This window comes from Melopsittacus undulatus, chromosome 5 (assembly GCF_012275295.1).
Source record: "Melopsittacus undulatus isolate bMelUnd1 chromosome 5, bMelUnd1.mat.Z, whole genome shotgun sequence".
Taxonomy (NCBI): Eukaryota; Metazoa; Chordata; class Aves; order Psittaciformes; family Psittaculidae; genus Melopsittacus; species Melopsittacus undulatus.
In genome coordinates, this window is record NC_047531.1 from 76,653,268 (window position 1) to 76,673,672 (window position 20,405).

At 42.9% G+C, this 20,405-nt stretch overlaps 2 protein-coding genes across 6 annotated transcripts; both read left to right on the top strand.

The window, feature by feature from the left end:
* Window positions 1-826: 826 nt before the first annotated feature.
* PTHLH (parathyroid hormone like hormone) lies at window positions 827-14,113 on the top strand. Of its 5 annotated transcripts, none has more exons than XM_005147976.3 (4): window positions 827-1,095; window positions 3,662-3,784; window positions 9,323-9,745; window positions 13,608-14,113. In XM_005147976.3, exons 2-4 carry the CDS (start codon window positions 3,684-3,686, stop codon window positions 13,615-13,617), a joined length of 534 nt encoding a protein of 177 aa, XP_005148033.1. In that variant the 5' UTR covers window positions 827-1,095; window positions 3,662-3,683; the 3' UTR covers window positions 13,618-14,113. The 5 variants fall into 5 exon arrangements, with proteins under 5 accessions (XP_005148033.1, XP_030903874.1, XP_030903876.1 ...); XM_031048014.2 differs by lacking the exon at window positions 827-1,095 and adding an exon at window positions 2,453-2,481; XM_031048016.2 differs by lacking the exon at window positions 827-1,095 and adding an exon at window positions 2,524-2,606.
* A 5,401-nt stretch (window positions 14,114-19,514) lies between these two features.
* LOC101870835 (40S ribosomal protein S23-like) lies at window positions 19,515-20,190 on the top strand. The gene is made up of 2 exons (XM_034063331.1): window positions 19,515-19,559; window positions 19,735-20,190. The coding sequence occupies exons 1-2, from the start codon at window positions 19,515-19,517 to the stop codon at window positions 20,188-20,190; spliced, it is 501 nt and encodes a 166-aa protein (XP_033919222.1).
* Window positions 20,191-20,405: the final 215 nt, after the last annotated feature.

Consider the following 20,405-nt stretch of genomic DNA (forward strand, 5'->3'; position numbering starts at 1 on the left):
CCTTGACGGGGAGCCCTGCAGTAACCGAGACCCCGGCAGGTGAAATCAGAACAAAACTACGGCTTTTCCTCGCTCCTGAACACGCGGACAGCAGTGCCTGGGGTGACCCTTGCGTGGGGAGATGCTTTGGTGTAGGTGCGATTCCCGTTCCCAAACCTGCTCCAGAGCATCTCTCCTCGGTCCTTCCTCTCGTTCAGCATCATCCTCTCTCCGCTCTCCCCGGGGTCAGGGGACACCTGGAGGTAGCAGAAAAGAGCAGCTGGGGCCGGCGGGGTGAGATGCTGCAGGTAGAGGGTCCGTTCCTGGGAGCCGCTTCCCTGGGTGCACATCCCCCTCCCCAGGCTCCATCCTAAGTTTAAACCCCGGCAGAGGGTACTTTTCACCCTGTCCTGCCACGGAGGAGGGTTCAGGCTTGCGGTGAAGCCAGGTACCAGGAGGAGTTTGCTCACGGGTTAAGCATTTGTGTAGGTGGCAGGAGAAAAGCGCTGTGTCGGTTGTTGCAGATGACAAAGAGCCTTTGGGGGGGGGGGGGAGGGGGAGGGAGAAGGGGGAGATTGTGTGCTCACGGTATCATGGTGTGATAATAAGTGTCCTAAACAGGTTTGGCACTGCTCAGTTCCTGCCATATTAGCAAAGCCATAGTTGGAATGCAGGGTTTTTTTTCTCTCTCTCTCCTTTTTCCAAGCCCACTGAGGCAGAGATGAGGCAGACTCAGCCATAGGAAGGTGGTTAGTGATGTCACAAGTTTGGTCTTTTCAATAAAAGCAATAAAGAAGGGTCTCCCTCACTATATATATTAGGAGAAGCTTCTGTTCTTCATAATAAAAAGAGCAGCAAGGGAGAAAAGCACCTGCTTTTAACACCCTTTATTTAGCACTAATCTGTTGCAGGCAGAATAAAAACTCTGTAGGGCTGGATTTCTTCTGAAAAGTATTTTTTTTGTTTTTGATTTATTTAATCTTTTTTCTTTTTTTTTTCCTTTTTTTTTCTTTTTCTTAAGCATAGAACATAGTTTTGGAAGCGATTGCTGAGAAGATCAACCACTGTTGGCCAGGGTGATCTGAGAGGCACAGAGGGCTGTAACTCAAGGAAAAGGTGAAGTAATAAATTATGAAGAAACTCCAGTATTCCAAGTTTTAAAAGGCTATTTATTTTTGCTGAGGCTGTAAGGGTTGGGGTGGTTGGTTGTTTCTTTTTATTGGTTTTTATTATTTGTAGGGGAAAGGAAACTCAAAAAATATTTGATGGACGTTTTACTTTGAACATGAGCAATAGACTTATGAATGTGGGGGGGCTCTTTTCAAGGTATCTTACAATTGTTTTTAATTAGTCGAAAGGGCAGTGTAAATCAAAGAAGCCTATTAGCCATGCGTTTTCATTTATAGCCTACCAGGTGTTCAGGGAATTTATTTACAGTATAAACGATTTAATATCTTCAGCATGATTTCTATTCCAGCTCCCATATAGTCGGTTTTATTTGAGGGTGCGGTATGAAATTTGGCTAAGGAGCTGGACTTAGAAATCGTGGCAGCAAGTGTCTTTTAACGTGAAATAACCTGCAGGTAGAACAATGGTTTGCTCTGCACCTAAACTTTTGCCAGAAAGCGTTCCTTAGTACGGGGAGAGGATGAGAAAGAACAACCAGCCGGCAGACATCAGAGTTTTGATGCGGTTTGCGAGGGTGTTGGGCAGGCATTTTGCTGTAAATCAGGCTGTCGGTGGCATAAGCTAGCGACCCCTCCGTTCCTGGGGGCAGCACCGGTGTCTGCAGGGAGGTCTCTTCGGGCAGGTTTCAGTGGGGCGCGGAGCCCCGCGGAGGGTGCGCTGCAGGGGATGGCTGAGCGGTGCCTGGATGCTGCCGGGATGGAGCCGGCGGCCCCAGGTGCTCTCTGTTGCCAGCCTGGGCACAGCCTGCGGAGAACCCTTCCTCTGCAGCAGAACAGGTTGGCTTCCAAAGTGGTTCCCTTTGGAGCAAAGTGGTTCCCTTTGGACCACCCCTCTAAGCCCCCTACCACGCTTTCCCCCTGTACCTTACTTCGTAATAGCCGAGGGCACTTTCTTCCTCAAGCGGGTTGTATAAAGGGGCGGATTGTGTTACCTTTGGTTTTTACATAAGTGTTTTCCCGTGATGGAAGAATTCAGTCCCTTCGTGGGGGGGAGAAAGGGGGGTCAGGGTCTGCAGGCGGAGCGGGAGGTCCCCGGCGGGTCTCCTGTAGCTGTCCGTCTCGAACGGCAGCGCAACCTGACACAGATACCTGCAACGCCCGTCGGATTGGCGGAGGGCGAAGTGGAAGGCGAAAGAGGGAGAGGAGGAGAAAACTTTCCACTAATTTACTTTTTTGGCCAGAAGCGCCTGTGTTCATAGACTGCGAATCCTTCCCCCAGCCCTCCCCCTCAGCCTTCCCCCCCCCTTTACTAGCGTACAATTAACATGATTAGGAATCAGCCCTCCAGCTAATAGGGGAACCGCGACCAACAACGGTAGGTGCGCGAAAGGAGAGGCGGTAATGACTCCAGGCTGGGCATTTGGGCTTGATCTAAAAGTGTCCCCACTGATAGGATCGCCCTCCGCGCTGTGCTGCGGCAGGGGAGGTGGTGACCTAGAGGTAAACACGAAAAGGGATCTGTGGAGGGAGGGGGGGAGACACACAGAAAGAGGCAGGAGCTCGGCTGCAGAAGATGCGAAGAGCTTGGCCGGAGTCCTCCGAGTCTGCTGACTGCGTGCGCTGTCGGGTGTCCCGCTTTCTTCGCTCCTTTTTGATTCCGGTCCTGGGAAGCGCTGATCTCTCATCTCTTTTTTGGCTGTGGGTGTCCCGGCCGGGCTCTCTCTCTCTCCGCACATGTTCCTAGGGCGCCATCTCTTTGCAAAACCCTCCGTCCTCCCGCAGGTCTCCCAGAGGCTGCTTCGGAGCGTGTGAACATCGCAGGCTCCAGCGCAGTCCAACCTGCGGAGCCAAGCATGCTTCCCAGCCCCCGAGGCTGCCCGGGCTGCCGCTCCGCCTAGACCTCTCTGGCTCTCCAGCTAGGCAGCGCTCTTTCCTTGATTTCCCTGTCCCCGGCACACTTGTGGACCAAACTTTCCGGAAGCTGACTGAGGACGTGAACCTGACTTTTTTTTTTAGCAGAGGTATACTTAAAGACAGATGTATAGATGCATCCCCCCCGCCCCTCCGCCCCCGAATCTGCGGCCGTCTGTCTGTGTGTGTGTGTGTCCGTGCGTGTGTTTGCAGAGCAGGGGGGAGCTGAGCTGACTTTGGAGAATCTCTCCTTATCTGCAAAGAGGGCTTCTCCTGTAACACAAAGCCCTGAGACAGCGGCTTAGAGGACTAGAACTGATCAGGGCTCCAGGAGATAAATAGACGCGCTCTCTAAACCCAAGTCAAAAAGGAGCTAGATGATTCTTTAACTAATATTGAGAAAGATCTTGCCTCCGGGCAGCGAGACACAGAGAAGGAGGGAGGGAGGGAAGGAGGGAGGGAGAGACAGACAGCAGGGAAGGGAGAGAGTCGGAGAGAAGTTTGGAAGAAGTGAGCCGCAGCCGAGAGCTCCGCAAGTTTGTTTTTCCTCCACAGCCTCAGAGCTGGTGGAGACGAAAGCGGGGAGCGCTTGAGGACGGCGCTGGCGCCCGGATCCCTCGGGACTGACCTCCCTTTCCTTGCAGGTTTTAAGACCCGGAGGATACAATGTTCACTAAACTCTTCCAGCAGTGGAGTTTCGCGGTGTTTCTGCTGAGTTATTCCGTGCCCTCTCACGGGAGATCAGTTGAGGGGATCAGCCGCAGACTGTGAGTTTCTCTTGTCTCTTTTCCCCTTTTCGGGTGGCGGTGCGGGTGGGGAGGGGACGTGGCGCCGCAGGCTTAGCAGCCCCAGCAGCACTCTGCAGCGCGGCGGCTCCGGGTTACCTGCCCCAGGTAACCCAGGTGCTCCCTAGTGGCTTCTAGGCGATAGGCAGAGAGCATTTAGGGCAGGGAAAGGGTGCTTTTCAGCTGGCCGGCCTTATAAAGCGTTTGGGAAGGAGGCGATAGAGCTTTTGGGAAGGAGGTGTTGGAGCTGAGGGTCTCTTCTTTCGAGGGGAGCAGCAAGGCAACTATGTGCTTGTCCAGCATATGCCGTTGCCCGTGCATCTTTCTGCAGCCCGGAAGGGTCCTGGTAGGGAGAATCCTGTTTCAGCAAAGTGCCGTGTTTTACACTAAATGACATATACTTCTTTGGCACTGGCATGGAGCCAATATCGATAAGGGTAGACAAGACACAAGGTAGTGAGGGCTGTCATGAAACTGAAGTACTGAGCAACATCTTTGGATTTCTGCCACTGAATGCAGGGGAAAAAAAATCCAAAAGGAGTCCAGTATCTTGGAGGCAGAAGCATATTTCTTGATAAATGATAATGTAACCTAAGAAAGTCTGTTCAGGAAATGACCTCTTTGCTCCTTCCAAAATAATCAGCATGGTTTATACTAATACCCCTACGCAAAGTGCAGAGGAGAAGCCACTGGGCTGATGAAGGAGCAGCTGTCTTACACATCTAACTCACTGGCTTTGACTGGACTTGCATCAGATTTTCTAAGGAAGAAACACCTCAGTCATACTGTGTGGAGGGCTGTATTGTCACTAAGTTCAAAAGGAAGTCAGGATAGGAAAAGAAGTTTGGAAAGTCCAATCACAACTTCTAGGGAAACATGACACAGCAAATGATTTCAGATTGATTTCCTTGTAAATGTTTTATTACACACATAAGGACAAGACCTCCAAATAGCACTTCCTCTGCAGTTTAAGAAACAAAGAAAATCCCCCAGGTGAAGTGACTACAGACACACCTAAGCTTTCGCACCAGGCAGACAGCTATTACAAATCTCCTACAGCAAATTGTGTAGAACATGTTATTGCTGATAGTGCTACAGTGTATTCTTCCCAGTCCATTAATTCTGAGCTGCTTTGTGCTCTTTCAAACTACTGTTTAGCTATTTCTTTCATTTGCGACCATTTTCCTCTCTTTGAATACAGAGAAAACAAATCTCAGTTTCAGAAATAACAAATCTGCAGTACAGTTATCTGAAAATAACTGAAGTACAGTCAAATGCTGTTATTTTCTTGGCTAGGAAACTCTGAGCTGGATCTGAGCCAAATTTGTAGTTTAAAGAAGTTAGATTTGCTAAGAAATATTCTCCCCTGTTGTTTTTTTTAATCTGGTGTTTTCCTAACACTTGTTTTTAAAGGTCAGGATCAGAGGTCTTTTCAACATCCCCGTTCCGTTCTGACAGGGGGAAGAAAAGTGGAAGCTAAGCAGTCAAAATGCACTTCTCAGCTCCCTCTTTGCTATGGCATGTAAAACACACACAAGAAACCAGTTAGCTGTCAGTTAGTGGCATTCACGTAGTTTTATTTGTGGGTACAGCACAAACACAGACACCACACTCAAACATGTGTCCTGTTTTAATATCACCACAAACCATTCCTAGAGTTAATGGTTAATAACTCACTTAAGCCTAGAGGTATTTTTTTCAGTCAAAGGCTTAAACCGGTAGTGGATGAAAATACTGAAGCACATCATTAGACCCATACAAAAATAATCAAAATGACATAGGCCTGGTTCTACAGACTTTACTGAGGCAAATCTCCCATGGAAAGCAGCAGCAAATTGTCCCAAGAACAGATTGCCAGACATATTATTTGTAATAGAAACGCTTTAGTTGCTAAAAAACTTCTGAGAAACCCAGTAATGCCTCAAAGTGAAATTAGATATTTTTATCAGCATGTCCAGACACTGCAGCATCATGTCCCCAGATCTGTTCAAAATATTTTTCCTAACCCTGAGATAGGTTGAGCAGTTTTCACTCCCTCTGGAGCCAGTGGCAAGAGCACTCAGTCTTGCAAAATCCAGAGCTGACTGTATCCTCTCTAGTTATTTTGTTAAACTTATGATGAGCCGCAATGTGAATGCTCAAGGATAACAACAGTTAAATAAGAGCAAATCTCTGAACATAAAGTTGTTGTTTGAAGGATGTTGTTTCTCAGTGATGCTAGATATCTAGGGTAAAAAATGAAGAAGGAATGTGCCTGAAAAGAACAACTTATCTGGAAGTACATAAAGTCAGGACAGCCACAAGTCATGGATTACTACTGTTTTCCACGTAATGAGACATCAAGTCTCGTTTGTGCATAGTACTTGTATACAGCAATTAGTTTGGATGCTCTGGTCAAATACAAACCAACATCCTCCTCTCAAAAGTGCCCACCAAACGTTAGCTTAGCATTTACTGCATGTGGTTTGGGTACAGACTCTTTTTCCTTGAATGAGAGGTACCTTTTGCAGCAGGGTGGAAGGGACCTCTAGTGGGTCATCTTAACCCTGACAGCCTAATACTTTCTTACGTATCATACCCAAGATGTGAATGCAATCATTCCAGTTTTCATTGCCTTCCTACTCTGAGTGTGTGGGTGAGATACTGTTGATATCTCTACCATGAAGCACTTCTTACATCAGCCTTCTCCTTGATTTACAAACATAGGAGTTGTTTGAGTAATTGAGGCAGAAGGAGGCAGAAGGTTAAAGAGATATGTATCTACCACATCTTCTTTGTTTTAAAGAGATTTTTGATCTAGAGCATACAAAGGAAATTGATAGGCAAAATGTAATCCTTAAGTCTGGCTGAGTAATAAAAGTCATGTGAAATGTAACACTATGTAATGTTATACAATCATCTGGAATGGCAGAATGTTATTTGGGGCCAGACTTGATGCTAAATATCATACAGACATTTAAACAGAAACCCACCCTTTTTGGCACACTAACCCCTCACATGTCAATCCCTGCATTATTTTGGAAAGGCATACTCCATCAAGATGTAGATCTTGTAATGCTCTTTGACTGTCTTGTCTGTACTGGAACTGAATCTTTGGGTTTCAGTTCTGTAAAATGGAATAGCTTTTCAATCAGGAGTACTTTAATAACAGGCTTTAGAGAGTCAAGATTTTGTCACAGTGGGTAAATTGACCAAATACACATTACAGGATTAAGGCAGGTTTAGGCTGTCTGTGATAAAAGGAATTATCCTTGGTAGTTTACAAGAGGGAGTAGGAAAGCTTTGCTCATCACATAAGACATGCATACTGTTTTAGACTCAGTAAAGCACAGAGATTTTGTGTGCTTTTTATAAACTAGAAGAGTGAAAGGAGAACTGCATTTCCCATGCAAATATCCTGGGAAAACAGATTACTGAAGCTAAGAATGTAACGTGAGCCACAATGGACAGCTTGACAAGAACCCATAAGTATGCCACTCAGAGGAGTCCAAGGTGCTAGTTTTATTAGTGTACTTGCAAATCAGACTGACCTTAATGAGACTGTCAGAGATGCTGTTGGAGAGCTTCAGGGAATGCAGTGCACAAAGATTTTTCCTGGGGGAGATTTTTAGCTTGTGTTAATGGTCACAGCTGCAGTAAAGAAAAAGAAAAAGAAAAAATATGGGTTCAGTTCAGTATGACCACATTGCATTTTTTCTTTGGGACATTGAGTTGAAGAGCACAAAATATTTGCCCTAAAGCCTGAAGTCATCCAAAACTGATTTCGGGATGTTTAAAATAGAGACAATGTTTGCTCACAAGCTCAAGTATATCTAGGCCTGCTTTTGAGCAGATATCCCTACTGTATGCCTTCATGCAAAACTAGCAGCCATCTTTCAGTCTCGTGGAATGGGGGAAAGCTGCTGTTTGAATTTTACACTGAGTAAGAGTGATGTAGTGTCACTTGAACCCACCACTTGAACCCAATAGTTAAAAAGTGAAGCTCCTCATAGACAAAAAGTGATGGGAGTGCTCTTAAACTAATGCAACTTGAGGTTGCCAATTTCAGGTAGCTTGTTGATCAAACCACGGTCTAAAGAATTTGGCTGAAGGGTAAGTTGCAGAACACTACCAATTGTTTAGCATACTATCTTTGTTCACCACGTTTTGCAACCTGGTAACATAGAAGGATAATTAGGGATGGGATGGAAGGAAGAAATATTCACTCGCAGTTATGTGTCTTCTCCCATTTCACCCACATGTAGAAACAGCTTTTTATCCAGCTAACTGACCAAATCATTATATGACAGGCAAGGCCGTGAATTCATTTTCTTTGGCTGGTAATAATCCAGTCACATGGAGAACCCTGATGCAATATGAAAGGATACATAGCCAATCTCTGCACACTGAACTAGGGCAATTGGAAGGATAAACTGTATTATAGCATTCATGGGAACATAGCTAAAATCCCAGCCCGTGCTCTTTCTGTGGTTCACAGTGCAGCTGTGTGTCTATTCCACATCAAGGCAACAGCATGTATTTCATCATGGTTATTTATTATCCAGGTGCCACTTGTATCTTCTTTCCTCAGATGTTTCATACATTCTTTGCCAGTACAACATCTCTGAAAGACAGATAGCTAAACCATCACCCAAAGACAAAGATTAGTGAACCAAAAGGTCACAAACTCTGGAAAAGCACCAGAGACCCACTCAAACAAACTAGGATGCTCTTGAAGAAGATCCATTGGAGAGGGCTAGAATAAAACTCACAGAGAACAAGAATACTGACCCCAAAAGTTCATGCTTAAAAGAATACTAGAAAGGCATCAAACCCCATAATTAGACAGAAGTGGCCAAGCAGTAAATTCAACAGGAGTGGCTGAGGCTCTTCTCTGCTGATGCTCAGGCTGCCTCTCTGGATAGATCATTATGGACTGAAGAGCCTGTTTCAGGCACCCAAATTCAAACATTTTTTCCATTACACTCCTGCAATTGCACTTGTTTAAATTTAGAAATGAATTACAGTTTTATGCATTTATTTATGTTTTTGAAGTACATGACTGAGCAGAGGAAAATTATTAGAATGATGCTGTATAAACACTGCTTCCGGCTTCAGTACAAGTACTTGTTATTCCCTGTCTTGCTTGACTGCAGTGCTCCATTATCTGACCCTTTGGTTTTCCTATCTCTTGACAACTGCCTTCCTGCTTTTACTGCCTGAAGTGTGATATATTAAGAGTTGTAATGCTTTCCTAGAACAGAACAGTGACTAATCCAAACTCCAGGTCCATTGCTGTATGATCAGTCAGCTGAGAATTATTACCCGCTTAGGTCTGTCCCTTCTCTGCAGGGAGTAGCTACTCTGAGAAGCAGGACTTGCTCCAGCAGTCTGACTTAACTTGATGTCTCCAAGCCTGAGAGCTGGTATAGTCACTCAGAGTGTGCCCACCACTGCCAGAAGAGAGAGGAGAGCTGCCAAATACTAGGTGATAACCAAATCCTAAAGGTTTTTTTCCCCTCCTTTCTTCTCATACTTTAGCAAACGAGCTGTATCAGAGCACCAGCTATTACATGACAAGGGCAAGTCAATCCAAGATTTACGGAGAAGAATATTCCTTCAAAATTTAATTGAAGGTGTCAACACTGCAGAGATCCGTGCAACTTCAGAGGTTTCACCTAACCCTAAGCCTGCTACCAACACGAAGAACTACCCTGTACGATTTGGTAGTGAAGATGAGGGCAGATACCTAACTCAGGAGACAAACAAATCACAGACCTACAAAGAGCAGCCCATGAAGGTATCAGGGAAGAAAAAGAAAGCAAAGCCTGGAAAACGCAAGGAACAAGAGAAGAAAAAGAGACGAGCCCGCTCAGCTTGGCTAAATTCTGGCATGTATGGAAGCATCGTGACTGAGAGCCCACTCTTGGACAACACTGTTACTACACATAATCACAATTTAAGGTAATTCTACTATATCTTTTGGGGGGGCATACCATATATTTACTGAAATTGTTATTCTTTGATGTGAGAGGCCAAGGCCTCACTCATAACTGGAGTAATAGCACACTTTTTTGCTCATAAGTGAGCAATGGCTTTTCAAGCTGTGCACAGTCTCAAGGTGCTTTCTGAAGGTAAGTACCCTTCCCACTTAACATTTGTGACAAAGTCTTTCTTGCCTATGACAAACAATTCAAGTAAAACACTTACTGCCAAAATGAACCTTTTGAAGCTGAATTAGTGGTAGGCAATTTCTGCAAAACCAAAGCACATCACAGCCATTAAAATTTCCTTTCCTGTTTTAATTTTAGTGTCTCTCACATCAGATCTTGGTCCCACACTTGGGCCTCAGCAGATTGAAAGCTTTGCGTTTTATTTAAGGCTCTGCATCTATAAAATGGCGAAGTTTTCTTTCCTCCCTCTCAACGCCTCCCCTTTTTGGCAAATTTCCTACCCTTACTTTACAGTTTTTCATTTTACTGCTTAACCTTAGGGGAGAACACGGAAAATTTCCCTCTTAGTAATATCTACAAACAACACAGACCAGCCTTTAACCATAAAATTTTCCCTGCCATTAGGATTTTTTAATTCAGCACCCTCTTTTTGCCAGCTTGTGAAATGATTACATTACCGCTGAAAAATGTTGAGCATTGCTTTTGGAGAGAGACGTGCTTCCCTCATGTATGACAATGAAGGGTTTTTAGGGCAGTGGTGAGCTGAAGACTTGTCTAGGTGCCCCAAGCGACTCGTCTGCTTGCAGTCATCTCTGCCTGAGTGGAAGTCTGCACACTTGCAGGCAAATCCAAGGAGTCTGTTCCTCAGTTCTCCTCAAATGTTTGCATTTTCCCACACTTTTCTCTGTTCCTTCCCTTTGGCAGAATAGAGATATAAGAGGAGTACCACTTGTTTGCAGTTAATCCCTTAGAAAGAGACACCAGCTGTGGGAATTACTAAAAAAACATCTACACTCCTGGGTTAAGCTTTACAGGCCACAGTTAGCAACATGCTCCATCACCTCAACTTCTGCTGGGATATACAGAAGTTACCAGCATTTGGGGTTAGTCATTTAGTGTCCTGGACCATGAATGTGTTAGCATGGCTGTAGCAGTTAGTAGTGTAATAAGAAGGGCTGATTTGTCTCAGCGCCTTAGGAGGCATGCTCCAGGTCTCTGGTCAGGAGACACCTGACTTTTCACTGGATGTTAAAAACTGTGGTTGCCAATAAATAACATCTGTCTTCAGCACACAGAAATCTTGAATGTAGGAAAAAAAGTTAGGTTTTTTCTTACTACTCTATCTTTGGTTTGGACACCATAGGTACAACCCTGTTGATGTTCCTTGCCCAGCCTTTCTGTTTCAAAAATGTATTTGGATGGCTGAAGGTAGTCAGCTTTACCTTACTGAAATTATTTCTCAAGATGCAGTATTTCTCCAGGGCAAGAAACAGCTTCCTAAAGAGGACCTATATTTTAGATACTTAATTGAAGATGATTAAACAAAGAGAAGTCATAAAACAGGAAAATTGAATTCCTCCTTCAAAATGACAGAGCATACATAATATGCTGGTTCAGCTCTTAAGAAAATGGTGAAAGATATAATTTCTACATTTAAATGAAAACAAGTCTCCACTCCCTGACACGTACTTTAGATGGACAGGTTGAATGCAGCTGTCTCTGTGGTTGCTGGCAGAAGGTGGGCAAGCACATTTTCATGGAGGAATGACCACATCTGAATGAGGCTGGTTCCTCAGCTGTACTGAGCTGAATCAGGAACTTCTACTCTATCTGCTGGTGGGGGGCGAGGAAGGTGTGTGCAGACAGGGTTCCCATTTGCTACACCAGTAGCAACTGCTTTTGTATCACCCCTAAGTCTAGCTGCAGCTTAGGAGAAGCATCATTACTTTACAGTGAAGAAGTGGATATGTCTAATGCAGCAGGGTAAATAAGGAAGTGCTAAGATAAACCTTAAGCACTTAAGCCTGCTTTTCACTGTATCTTTCTACTGCTTTACTACTCAACACTCTGAATTAAAATCCTCGTGCCAATTCCCTCCACACAACCTTGATCTCAAAATTTTGGGTTTAGGCCAGAAAAAAAGACCAAAAATAATGTACTTTCTAGATCTTTTGACTTACTACAGGAAATATCTCATAAAAGAAGCCAATCTTGCAAAACCTGGGACCAAATCACAGAAGGCATCTCACAAGTAGGGGTTAGTAAGGAGCCCATTGTCAAGATGTGGCTTAGCTTAAACTCTAAAACAAAGCCTAGACTCCAAGCCGAATTAAAAATATCACCCTCCTACAGACAGATCTGTGTAGTGCAGACACACACATACAGTCATGCTGTATGAATTGTGTGCTATTATTATACACATTCTAATATAGCCTGAATACACCCTAATATTACCAATTAATTACTAAGGAGCTTCATGCTAGTATTTCCATCCCAGGCACTTAAAAATTCTTTCTCAGGGACATTCCAGCTATATTCCCATTCCAATTCAATTAAGCTTTTCTTACCCAATTTCCTAAGAAACCTTTCAAATGAGTAGACTCCCTAACAGTAAATGTAGTCTCACTTTCAATGTGCACATATAAAAAAACCCTCAAACACTCAAGGATTTGCATTTTTTTGTGTCTCACACCCACACACGCCTGCCCATGGCTTTGGTGATCAGTCCAGCCACAGGGCAAATCCAATTCCATCCTATACAGCTTTGTATTCCACCCTATAGCTGTTTCCCTGGGAAGAAACATGCATTACAGAAATGTGCTGTTCACAGGAAAAGAAGGGAAAAAAGCCCAACCCTGCAGCATTCCCTGTGGCACCACTAAGAAGTAACTTAAAATAATATTGTAGTATAAATAATACGCTAACAGGGTAAGAGCTGGCTCTGCTTTTGTTCCCATGCCTTCACAAAGAAGGGAAGAGTAGAAATCTCATACCAGGCTGCCAGTATCCCTTAGAAAACTCCCAAAGCTTTGGACTGTATACAGCTGACTCTTTCAACTTGGACTGAATGCAATGGCAGTCAGAGTTTAACACTAAGAGATGCTTCTTTTCTTTCATGTCCAAACTCTTTGGCTTACAGAGTCATAATCTGTTCATTCATTAAAAAATTTAAAGAGATGATGTCAAGGGTCTGGTCACTTTAACACCTGAGCTGCCTTTAGTGCATGAGTACTGCATGCACTCATGTACATGACATTACAGAAATAAAAGATGAACAGACCCTTGTCTAATGGGTGGTCTGTGTGGTAAAGATAGACCAAACAAGCCCCTTGGTATTGTTTTAATCATAAACTTAGTGTCACCCAAGCGGTTAACAACAGGGGCGTGATTGCCAAAGTGCTCAGTAAGGACTGTCTTCTTCTTATCTTCCAAACAAATTTCTTATCTTTCTTTTGTTTTATTTTGTTGGGTTTTGTTTTTTGGTCTTTTGTCTTTTTTTTCCATTTAGCACTTGGCATATTTATTATAGGTTGATGCAATTTTTCTACCTGCAGCACTCAGGAATCTTCTTGCATAAGGCTCTAATGAAAACTAAAACCCTTTCCTATTTCTCTGGGTGTACAATATAGTGTAACAGATGGCCTCAGTATTGTGACAAACTGCAGGTCTCCATGTCGCTACCTGAGTTGTATTAAAGCAAATCTAGTAGAGGTCTTCAAAAAATGTCTAAAGCTGGCCTGGTTATTTCAGATGTGTACCAGCAAGGCTTACCCATGGTAGTCTGTGGCACTCTTGATATTAATGCTTATGTCCATGTATTTGAAGTGAAAATTAATTTTTCTGGTTTTTTTCTGTCCTTTTTTTCTTTGCAGGAGGCGCTGACATATTCAGCAAGAGATTTTTGGAAGACATATTGCAGTATTCTGTAATAGTGAACATATGGGAAGTATTAAAATATTTATTACCTGTAAATATTGTAAATGCTCAGAATAAAACCTTTCCCCCCATTGCTCTCTGAAACTGCACATTTGGTTATTGTGAATTTTCCCCCTTTTTTCTTTTTTCTTTTTTTTTTTTTGCTAAGGCTAAGACAATTATTATTGTCACATTTACCATAATTTATTTTGTTGACCGGTGTATTTATTTTGTGAACGTATCTTGGTGCTGCTGACTTTCTATATTTTTTGTAACATAATGCACTTTAGATATACATATCGAGTACATTGATAACTGACATAAAATGTTCCTGTCTTGTGGTTGACTTCAATGAATGCCTACATACAATTGTTCAAATTGATTTTCCTTTGTGCATGTATAATAGCAATATTTTAAAATTTGTAAAGAATGTCTAATAAAATATAATCTAATTAAATCATGACTCAGAGGAAAAATGTGTCCTTTAGGAATTTCAAGAGCAGGAACACTATTTTTTTCTTTACTACATTTGAAATTCATTTTAAATTTAATGTGTTTTCATTGGTTCAAACTCCCACATTTTCACATTAGCTTTTACTTAAAAATCACTCAGAGCATATTTTGTTCCAGTGCTCTATTTCAAGTCAGCTAAGCTGCTGAACAACCTGGGGGTACAGTCATATAGCTCAGACACTGTTGCAGGGAAGGTATGATTCCCAACATTTCCAGCCCCAGCCCTGTAAACGCTGAAGTATTATGATCTCCAAATGAGAGTATGTGAAAGGCAGCCCCAGGGGATGCATCACTTACTACACTCTTGGAAGGTGCTCACATGTCACACCCCATAGTCTTGTTCAAAAATAGACAGATGCTCAGTGTCCTCGGCTCCCATTAACTTTACTCAAAGATGTAAATGTCTACCACATGAGTAGAGTTTCAACGCTTTGTACTTTGGGATCACCTGACATTAATACAAGGGGGGGGAGTTAAAAAAGAGTAGTTTATGAGTGAATATATTAAAAAAAGAACAAATGTAAACCACAGTAGGTGATACATCAGTAGGTATTGTTGCATTGCTTGAATAACATTTCCCCTCTCCCACCACAAAGATGCCGCACATAGCTCTGTCTCTGAATAGCATCTGCATTAATTTTGCTTCTGTCTTATACCCATAGATAATTACAGTTAAGGGGGAGAACACTTTCATTACTTTCTGGCCACTGGGTGAAGAAAACAACAGAAAAAAATGGTGATCAATCATTTCTTTTAAAGTCAACATACGTGTCCTGCTTCCTATCCCTTTTGCTACCACCCACATGTTAAATCACAGCAGCTGCTGTGGGGGCAATCTGAATAAAGGAGATTGTTTCATGGAGATAACTGTACTTTCTAAAATCCTACTGAATTCCCTCTGTCTCACTCTTTTAACACCAGCAACATCAGAAAAATGCATGCGTGGAAAAAGAAATTACAAATCCTGGGAATTTTAAGATGGTTCTTGTAATTGTTCCTCCATTCTGTAGTTGCCAAGCTTTCCTCTTTTTATTCTTCTTCCCTTTTTTTTAAGTGCCATCTTTTCCCATTGCCAAAGTACAGCCATCATATAATATAAACCAGATGTATTTCTGCTCTCTACCCAATCTTGCAGAAAACTACCTCCAAGAAAGCACTTAAATGCAAGGAAACTTGAGAAAATCTTACCCATTCTCCCCCATACACTTCTACAAAGTGTGACATTCAACATTTTATTATGTCCAGTTAATTACTACAGCCACAAAGCACATCCATATTGTTTCCTTTTCAGATGAAAAATATTATACACAATGAAACGTAGCACAACTTCAGGGATACATTAAAGAAAAAAGGCATAGTTCCTGCACATTTTCAACTTGGCCTCCTTGCACATCCTGCCTATTTATAGTATCCAGCTAATGTTTGGATTTATACAACTGAACTTAACTGCAATATATTCAGAAGATGATTTTGTGTCTCAGGATTACCAGCATAACCCAGCTGGAACTAAAACCTAAAGCTATAGCGGGTAGAGGCAATTTATCTTCATCAGAAAGTATGATCCTCAGCAGACAGGGGGCCCAAAGAGCATAAAATAAAGTCATATACCCAAATGCTAAACCTTGGCTCTGTAAAACTGGCCACTTCATAAGAGGAGGCCTGATTCCGAAGTGTTTCCATTCTCCTCCATATCTTTACACTTCCCATTAAGGACTTGCATTTTTTTGCTAGCTTACATATGCAATGTCTGTGATTATTTTTAAATTTAAGTAAAAATTCTGTTAATTTCAAAAATCTTTACACAGTCGTTCCTTATAAAAGCTTTCTATGGATCAGACTATCGTTTAAAAGTCACTCCTGCAGACTGTTTGATTTAACTCTGCAAAGTGAAATACAGTTTTTTTAGGGGACCTCAGCTTTGCAGGAAAATAAATACTGAAGAACCCTATTTCTAAGAGAAACTACAGCAGCTTTGCCCTCCTAACTGTGGGAAGCTAAAATCTTCTAGGGATTTCAGTTCCTCAGACAGCTGAACCCAGATAATTGAACTTGTCTCAAAGAACCTGCAGTAATCAGGATTTAATCTGATATTTTCTGATATACATGATACCAAATGTAAAAGGAGGAAAAACTGTGGTGCTAGAGATTCAGCCTTTGCATTGTATGACCTCTTGGAAGACTTTCATATTCATGTATGTTTGCCCACTTGATGTCCTACATGATACATATGCACACCTAAACATGCCTAAAATGGACAGCATTATGTGTAAGGAGGCACCCCAAGAGTTTGGAAGTACCAGAAGGCAGGTTTCACCCTTTGCTCCCACATTAAAGTCAGAGCTAAGATTACACAATCATATGTCAGAGTTCTTGTTTCGGATACCTATTTTCCCTCTATCTCCTTTCACCTCTGCTTCTCCATGCAAGCCTCATTCTTTTCCATCTGCTGAAACCAACATCCAGCTCTTATCTTTCCATCCAACATCAAATGCCCTGTGCTCTCCTTGGCTGTTTCTGCTCTCACTGTTTCTGTCACCATCCATCTATTCACTCCTCTGTCACTTTCCACATCCCGAGTTCTTTCAGTTTTCTTTCTCCTGGTCCCCATCATCTCCAGCAATGCTTCATCTTCCCTCCTCTCTGGCCAGATAATCCCAGACCTCACCTCACCCATGTCAGCTTTCATAGCCAGTCTCCTGGCATGGCGAGTCCTTTCTCCATCCACATCCTGGTTCAGTCTCTGCTCTTGTGTCTTTCTCCAAGCTCTTCATCCCAGATTTTCTCCTGGCTAGCTACACTCTCCCTCAGCAATTGCACCATCTTCCTCCTGCTCTCTACCCACCTGTTGGCAGGAAAACCAACCAGAACAGAGAAGGGAGGCTTCCTTCTCACTCTGGCTTAACACCACCTTATCCCAGTGCCTTTTCCCAACCTCCTGGCTAAGCAGGCATTGTGGGGAAAGTCTGCCTTTGCTCTCATGGCCTCTGATTATGAGCATGCTCAGGCAGCAGGATCTGTGCTCCTGGTGGAACATGGGAGCTGGAGGGTGGTGGGATACCTTTGGTTATTTGGCAAAGGATGTGCACTGAAAGTCCAGACATGCACAGGAGGAACTGGACCATAATCAGGTTTCTGCTGATAAAAGAGACTTCATTAAATTAGTGTGATCTTTAGGAGGGTTACAACATGGTCATGTGTTCTTCAAGGTCATAAAAGGGCATTCCCAGCACACAAAATGCATTTCCAAATTCCAATTTTTTTCCCTTAGCCATAAATGTGCTAGGACTTCTCAGAAGAAATTCCAGAATATTTTAACAGGGATAATAGAGTGGGCTTTCCTTGTTTTGCATTCTAAAATGGTATGACTACTTTGGCTGGATTTTTCTAAAAGAGAATTTACAAGGTTTTGGCTGGAGAGGTCAAAGATGAGTCAGAATTACAAAGGTATGAAGCCAGGGTGGCATGATAGGAGATGGTGGACTACCTCAGAAGTGCACTGAACAGCTGTCCTACCTCTCAGATCCAGCTAACACAGTCAGAAATGTTGTTACTGCCCAAGGTCTCCAAGAGGAGCCTACATTTGGCACCTCACCACTGCTCTAGTTTTAAAGTAGTCACCATGTTTACTACAGAACTTAAAAGCTGTTAAGAGACATCAAATGATGACAACTATTCACAGCAGCTACCCTGTGCTGGACCTTAATAACAGACCTTTTCAGGCTCTGTGCACTTGGCAATGGTAGCTTGCTAACAGTAGAGTTCCACTCACGGAGTGTGTTTCGTGGTCCTTTGTAAATACAGACATTCATTTGGCATTCAAGGCACACAAAAAAAAGCCAATGTAGTTTATGCCTATACTGTGAAATGACTCTGCTCTCAAAGAAGGGATTTCAGGCACAGGAACTATTTGGCTTAGGTTTAGGCGTTCACCATCTCAACATGTGGACAACACTATTCCCAATACAATGCACCTACAGTGTAGTAAGCATGCGTGCTCACTTATGAGTAAGTGCCCTTGATCTCCTGAGCCACCACAGAAAATCTGGCTCTCATGCAGTAATTCAGAAAGTAGGGGAATGCTGGCTGTATTTAGTTACAGTTTTTTGAGAGTTTGAAACATTTTGTTATTTGGTCATAATTTACTGCAGAGAAAAGGTCCTGGAACAGTTTCCCTGGAGTCTGAAGATCTTTATTTAATTACAAAATAGATACAAGCAGATAAAAAACAAGCTACCTTTTAAGCACCCGCACCATGATACCTCTCCTAATAAAATGGAAACCATCAGTACGAGGAGTCAGGCCACATGAACAACAATTCCATTAAAAAGTATACATTTTGTGCTCTACTGAAACTACCTCCCAATTTCTTCTAAGCAGAGAAAGAAGCATGTGCATTTGCCTCTGATTTTAACAACAGAAGCACTGGGACTCCTTGGAGAAGTCATTTTATTTCTTTATCACAGTTATTATTCAAAATGGGGTGAGACTAGCCCATTTTTTCCTAAAATGTTCTGAGCTCTACTGAAATCTTGGTGCAAAAAGTCAAAACATGATTGTACTGCCTATTCTCTTCTCCCCTCTCCCCTTTTTCTTTCTTTGTGGTTGTTTTTTCTTTCTCATTGTTGGTTGCCCCAGTTCTTTCACTGAGGTTATGAATACAGTCATCAGATAGTAAGTCATAGGTTTCAGCATTCACCCATGTAAACATGACCATGCTTAAAGACAGTTTCTCATCACCCTTCCACCATGATGCCCCTCTAGACATTGACTTCAGTACCAGTTATGCACACAGCTTCCCACACAATTCTTTGAATATATATCCCCTAGAGTCCTCTTTTTTGATCGGTTTCCTGGACTCTTCTCCTCACAAATAATTTTTTCCTATAGTTAATGTCAACTAATTTACTGTGGAAAATTTCTATGATCTAACCGTCTCCACGCGTCTCCTTCTGAATGAGTTAGTGAGCCAACAGAGCGGTTTGCAATGCATATGCCATATGCTATCCTTTTCCAGGGGGTGGATCTTGTTCTTCGACAATGCTGCTGAGTATCCTCTGTACCTTACTGGACTTCAGAAAGCATGTTTAAGACTGTTCCATGTATTGTGGACAAACTTCCCTTAAGTAAAACTTCAGAAAAATTGAAGTAATTTTTTTCCCCAGTGGAACTACAAGATAAATTCTATGTATGCACTAATGAAAATCCTTCATTAGCAACAAGATATTGGAATGGCCTGTCTTGCCATGACTATGCATGCATAAGCATGTTAGAGGCAGGAAGGATTTATATGGATTAATGCCATTAGAACTGCACTTTATGAGATCTGGATCACTCAAAGTGAAAACTAGGGCATGACAAAAGGAAAAAGCATCCCAACTTGTAACTTAAGTTTTCCAGTACGTATATAAATTTTCAATTTTGTCACTGGAGGAGTGAAGAAGACCTACTCTGATAATCTTCACCTGTGCTCAGGAACTTATTCTTGCCCTCTTTCACCCTCGCAGCTGAAAGGACATGGAAACACACAAGCACATCAGAGTAAATCACTGAATCCTCTTTCATGCTCGGCAGCCAGGGAGGAAGGATAGGGAATTGGAAGGAAGGAAGTGCCGAGGTCTCCACACTGCCTGGAAGCTCCGCAGCCACTGCTGCAATCAGAAGTGGCACAACAAGCACAAGAAGGCGCACTTGGGCATGGCACTGAAGGCCAACCCTTTTGGCAGCACCTCACACACTAAACCTATCGTCCTCAAGAAAGTTGGCATAGAAGCTAAACAGCCCAACTCCTCCATCAGGAAGTGTGTTAGAGTCCAGCTGATCAAGAACGGCAAAAACACAGGTGCTTTTGTTATGAACAATGGGTGTCTGAACTTCATTGAGGAGAACGATGAAGTTCTGGTTGCTGGTTTCAGCTGGAAGGGTCATGCTGTTAGTGACATTCCTGGAGTTTGCTTCAAGGTTGTCAAAGTAGCCAACGCATCTCTCTTGGCCTTGTACAAGGGCAAGAAGAAGAGACCAAGATTGTAAACTTCAATTAATTTGCCAAGAAGGTCAATAAAGCTTTTGATTGGGAAAAAAAAAAGGAGAAGAGATTCAGAGGAGCCCTGCAGAGAAGGACGTGGGGGTGTTGGTCGATGAGAAAATGAACATGAGAAATGAACAAAGCCAACCGTATCCTGGGCTGCATCAAAAGAAGCATGACCAGCAGGTCGAAAGAGGTGATCCTGCCCCTCTACTCTGCT

Bases quoted from the DNA above. Each gene is read 5' to 3' on its own strand.
- PTHLH (XM_005147976.3), top strand. From the start codon at position 3,684: ATGTTCACTAAACTCTTCCAGCAGTGGAGTTTCGCGGTGTTTCTGCTG. The intron at 3,785-9,322 runs GTGAGTTTCTCT...CTCATACTTTAG, and splicing joins GAGGGGATCAGCCGCAGACT to CAAACGAGCTGTATCAGAGC.
- LOC101870835 (XM_034063331.1), top strand. From the start codon at position 19,515: ATGACAAAAGGAAAAAGCATCCCAACTTGTAACTTAAGTTTTCCA. The intron at 19,560-19,734 runs GTACGTATATAA...CATGCTCGGCAG, and splicing joins CTTGTAACTTAAGTTTTCCA to CCAGGGAGGAAGGATAGGGA.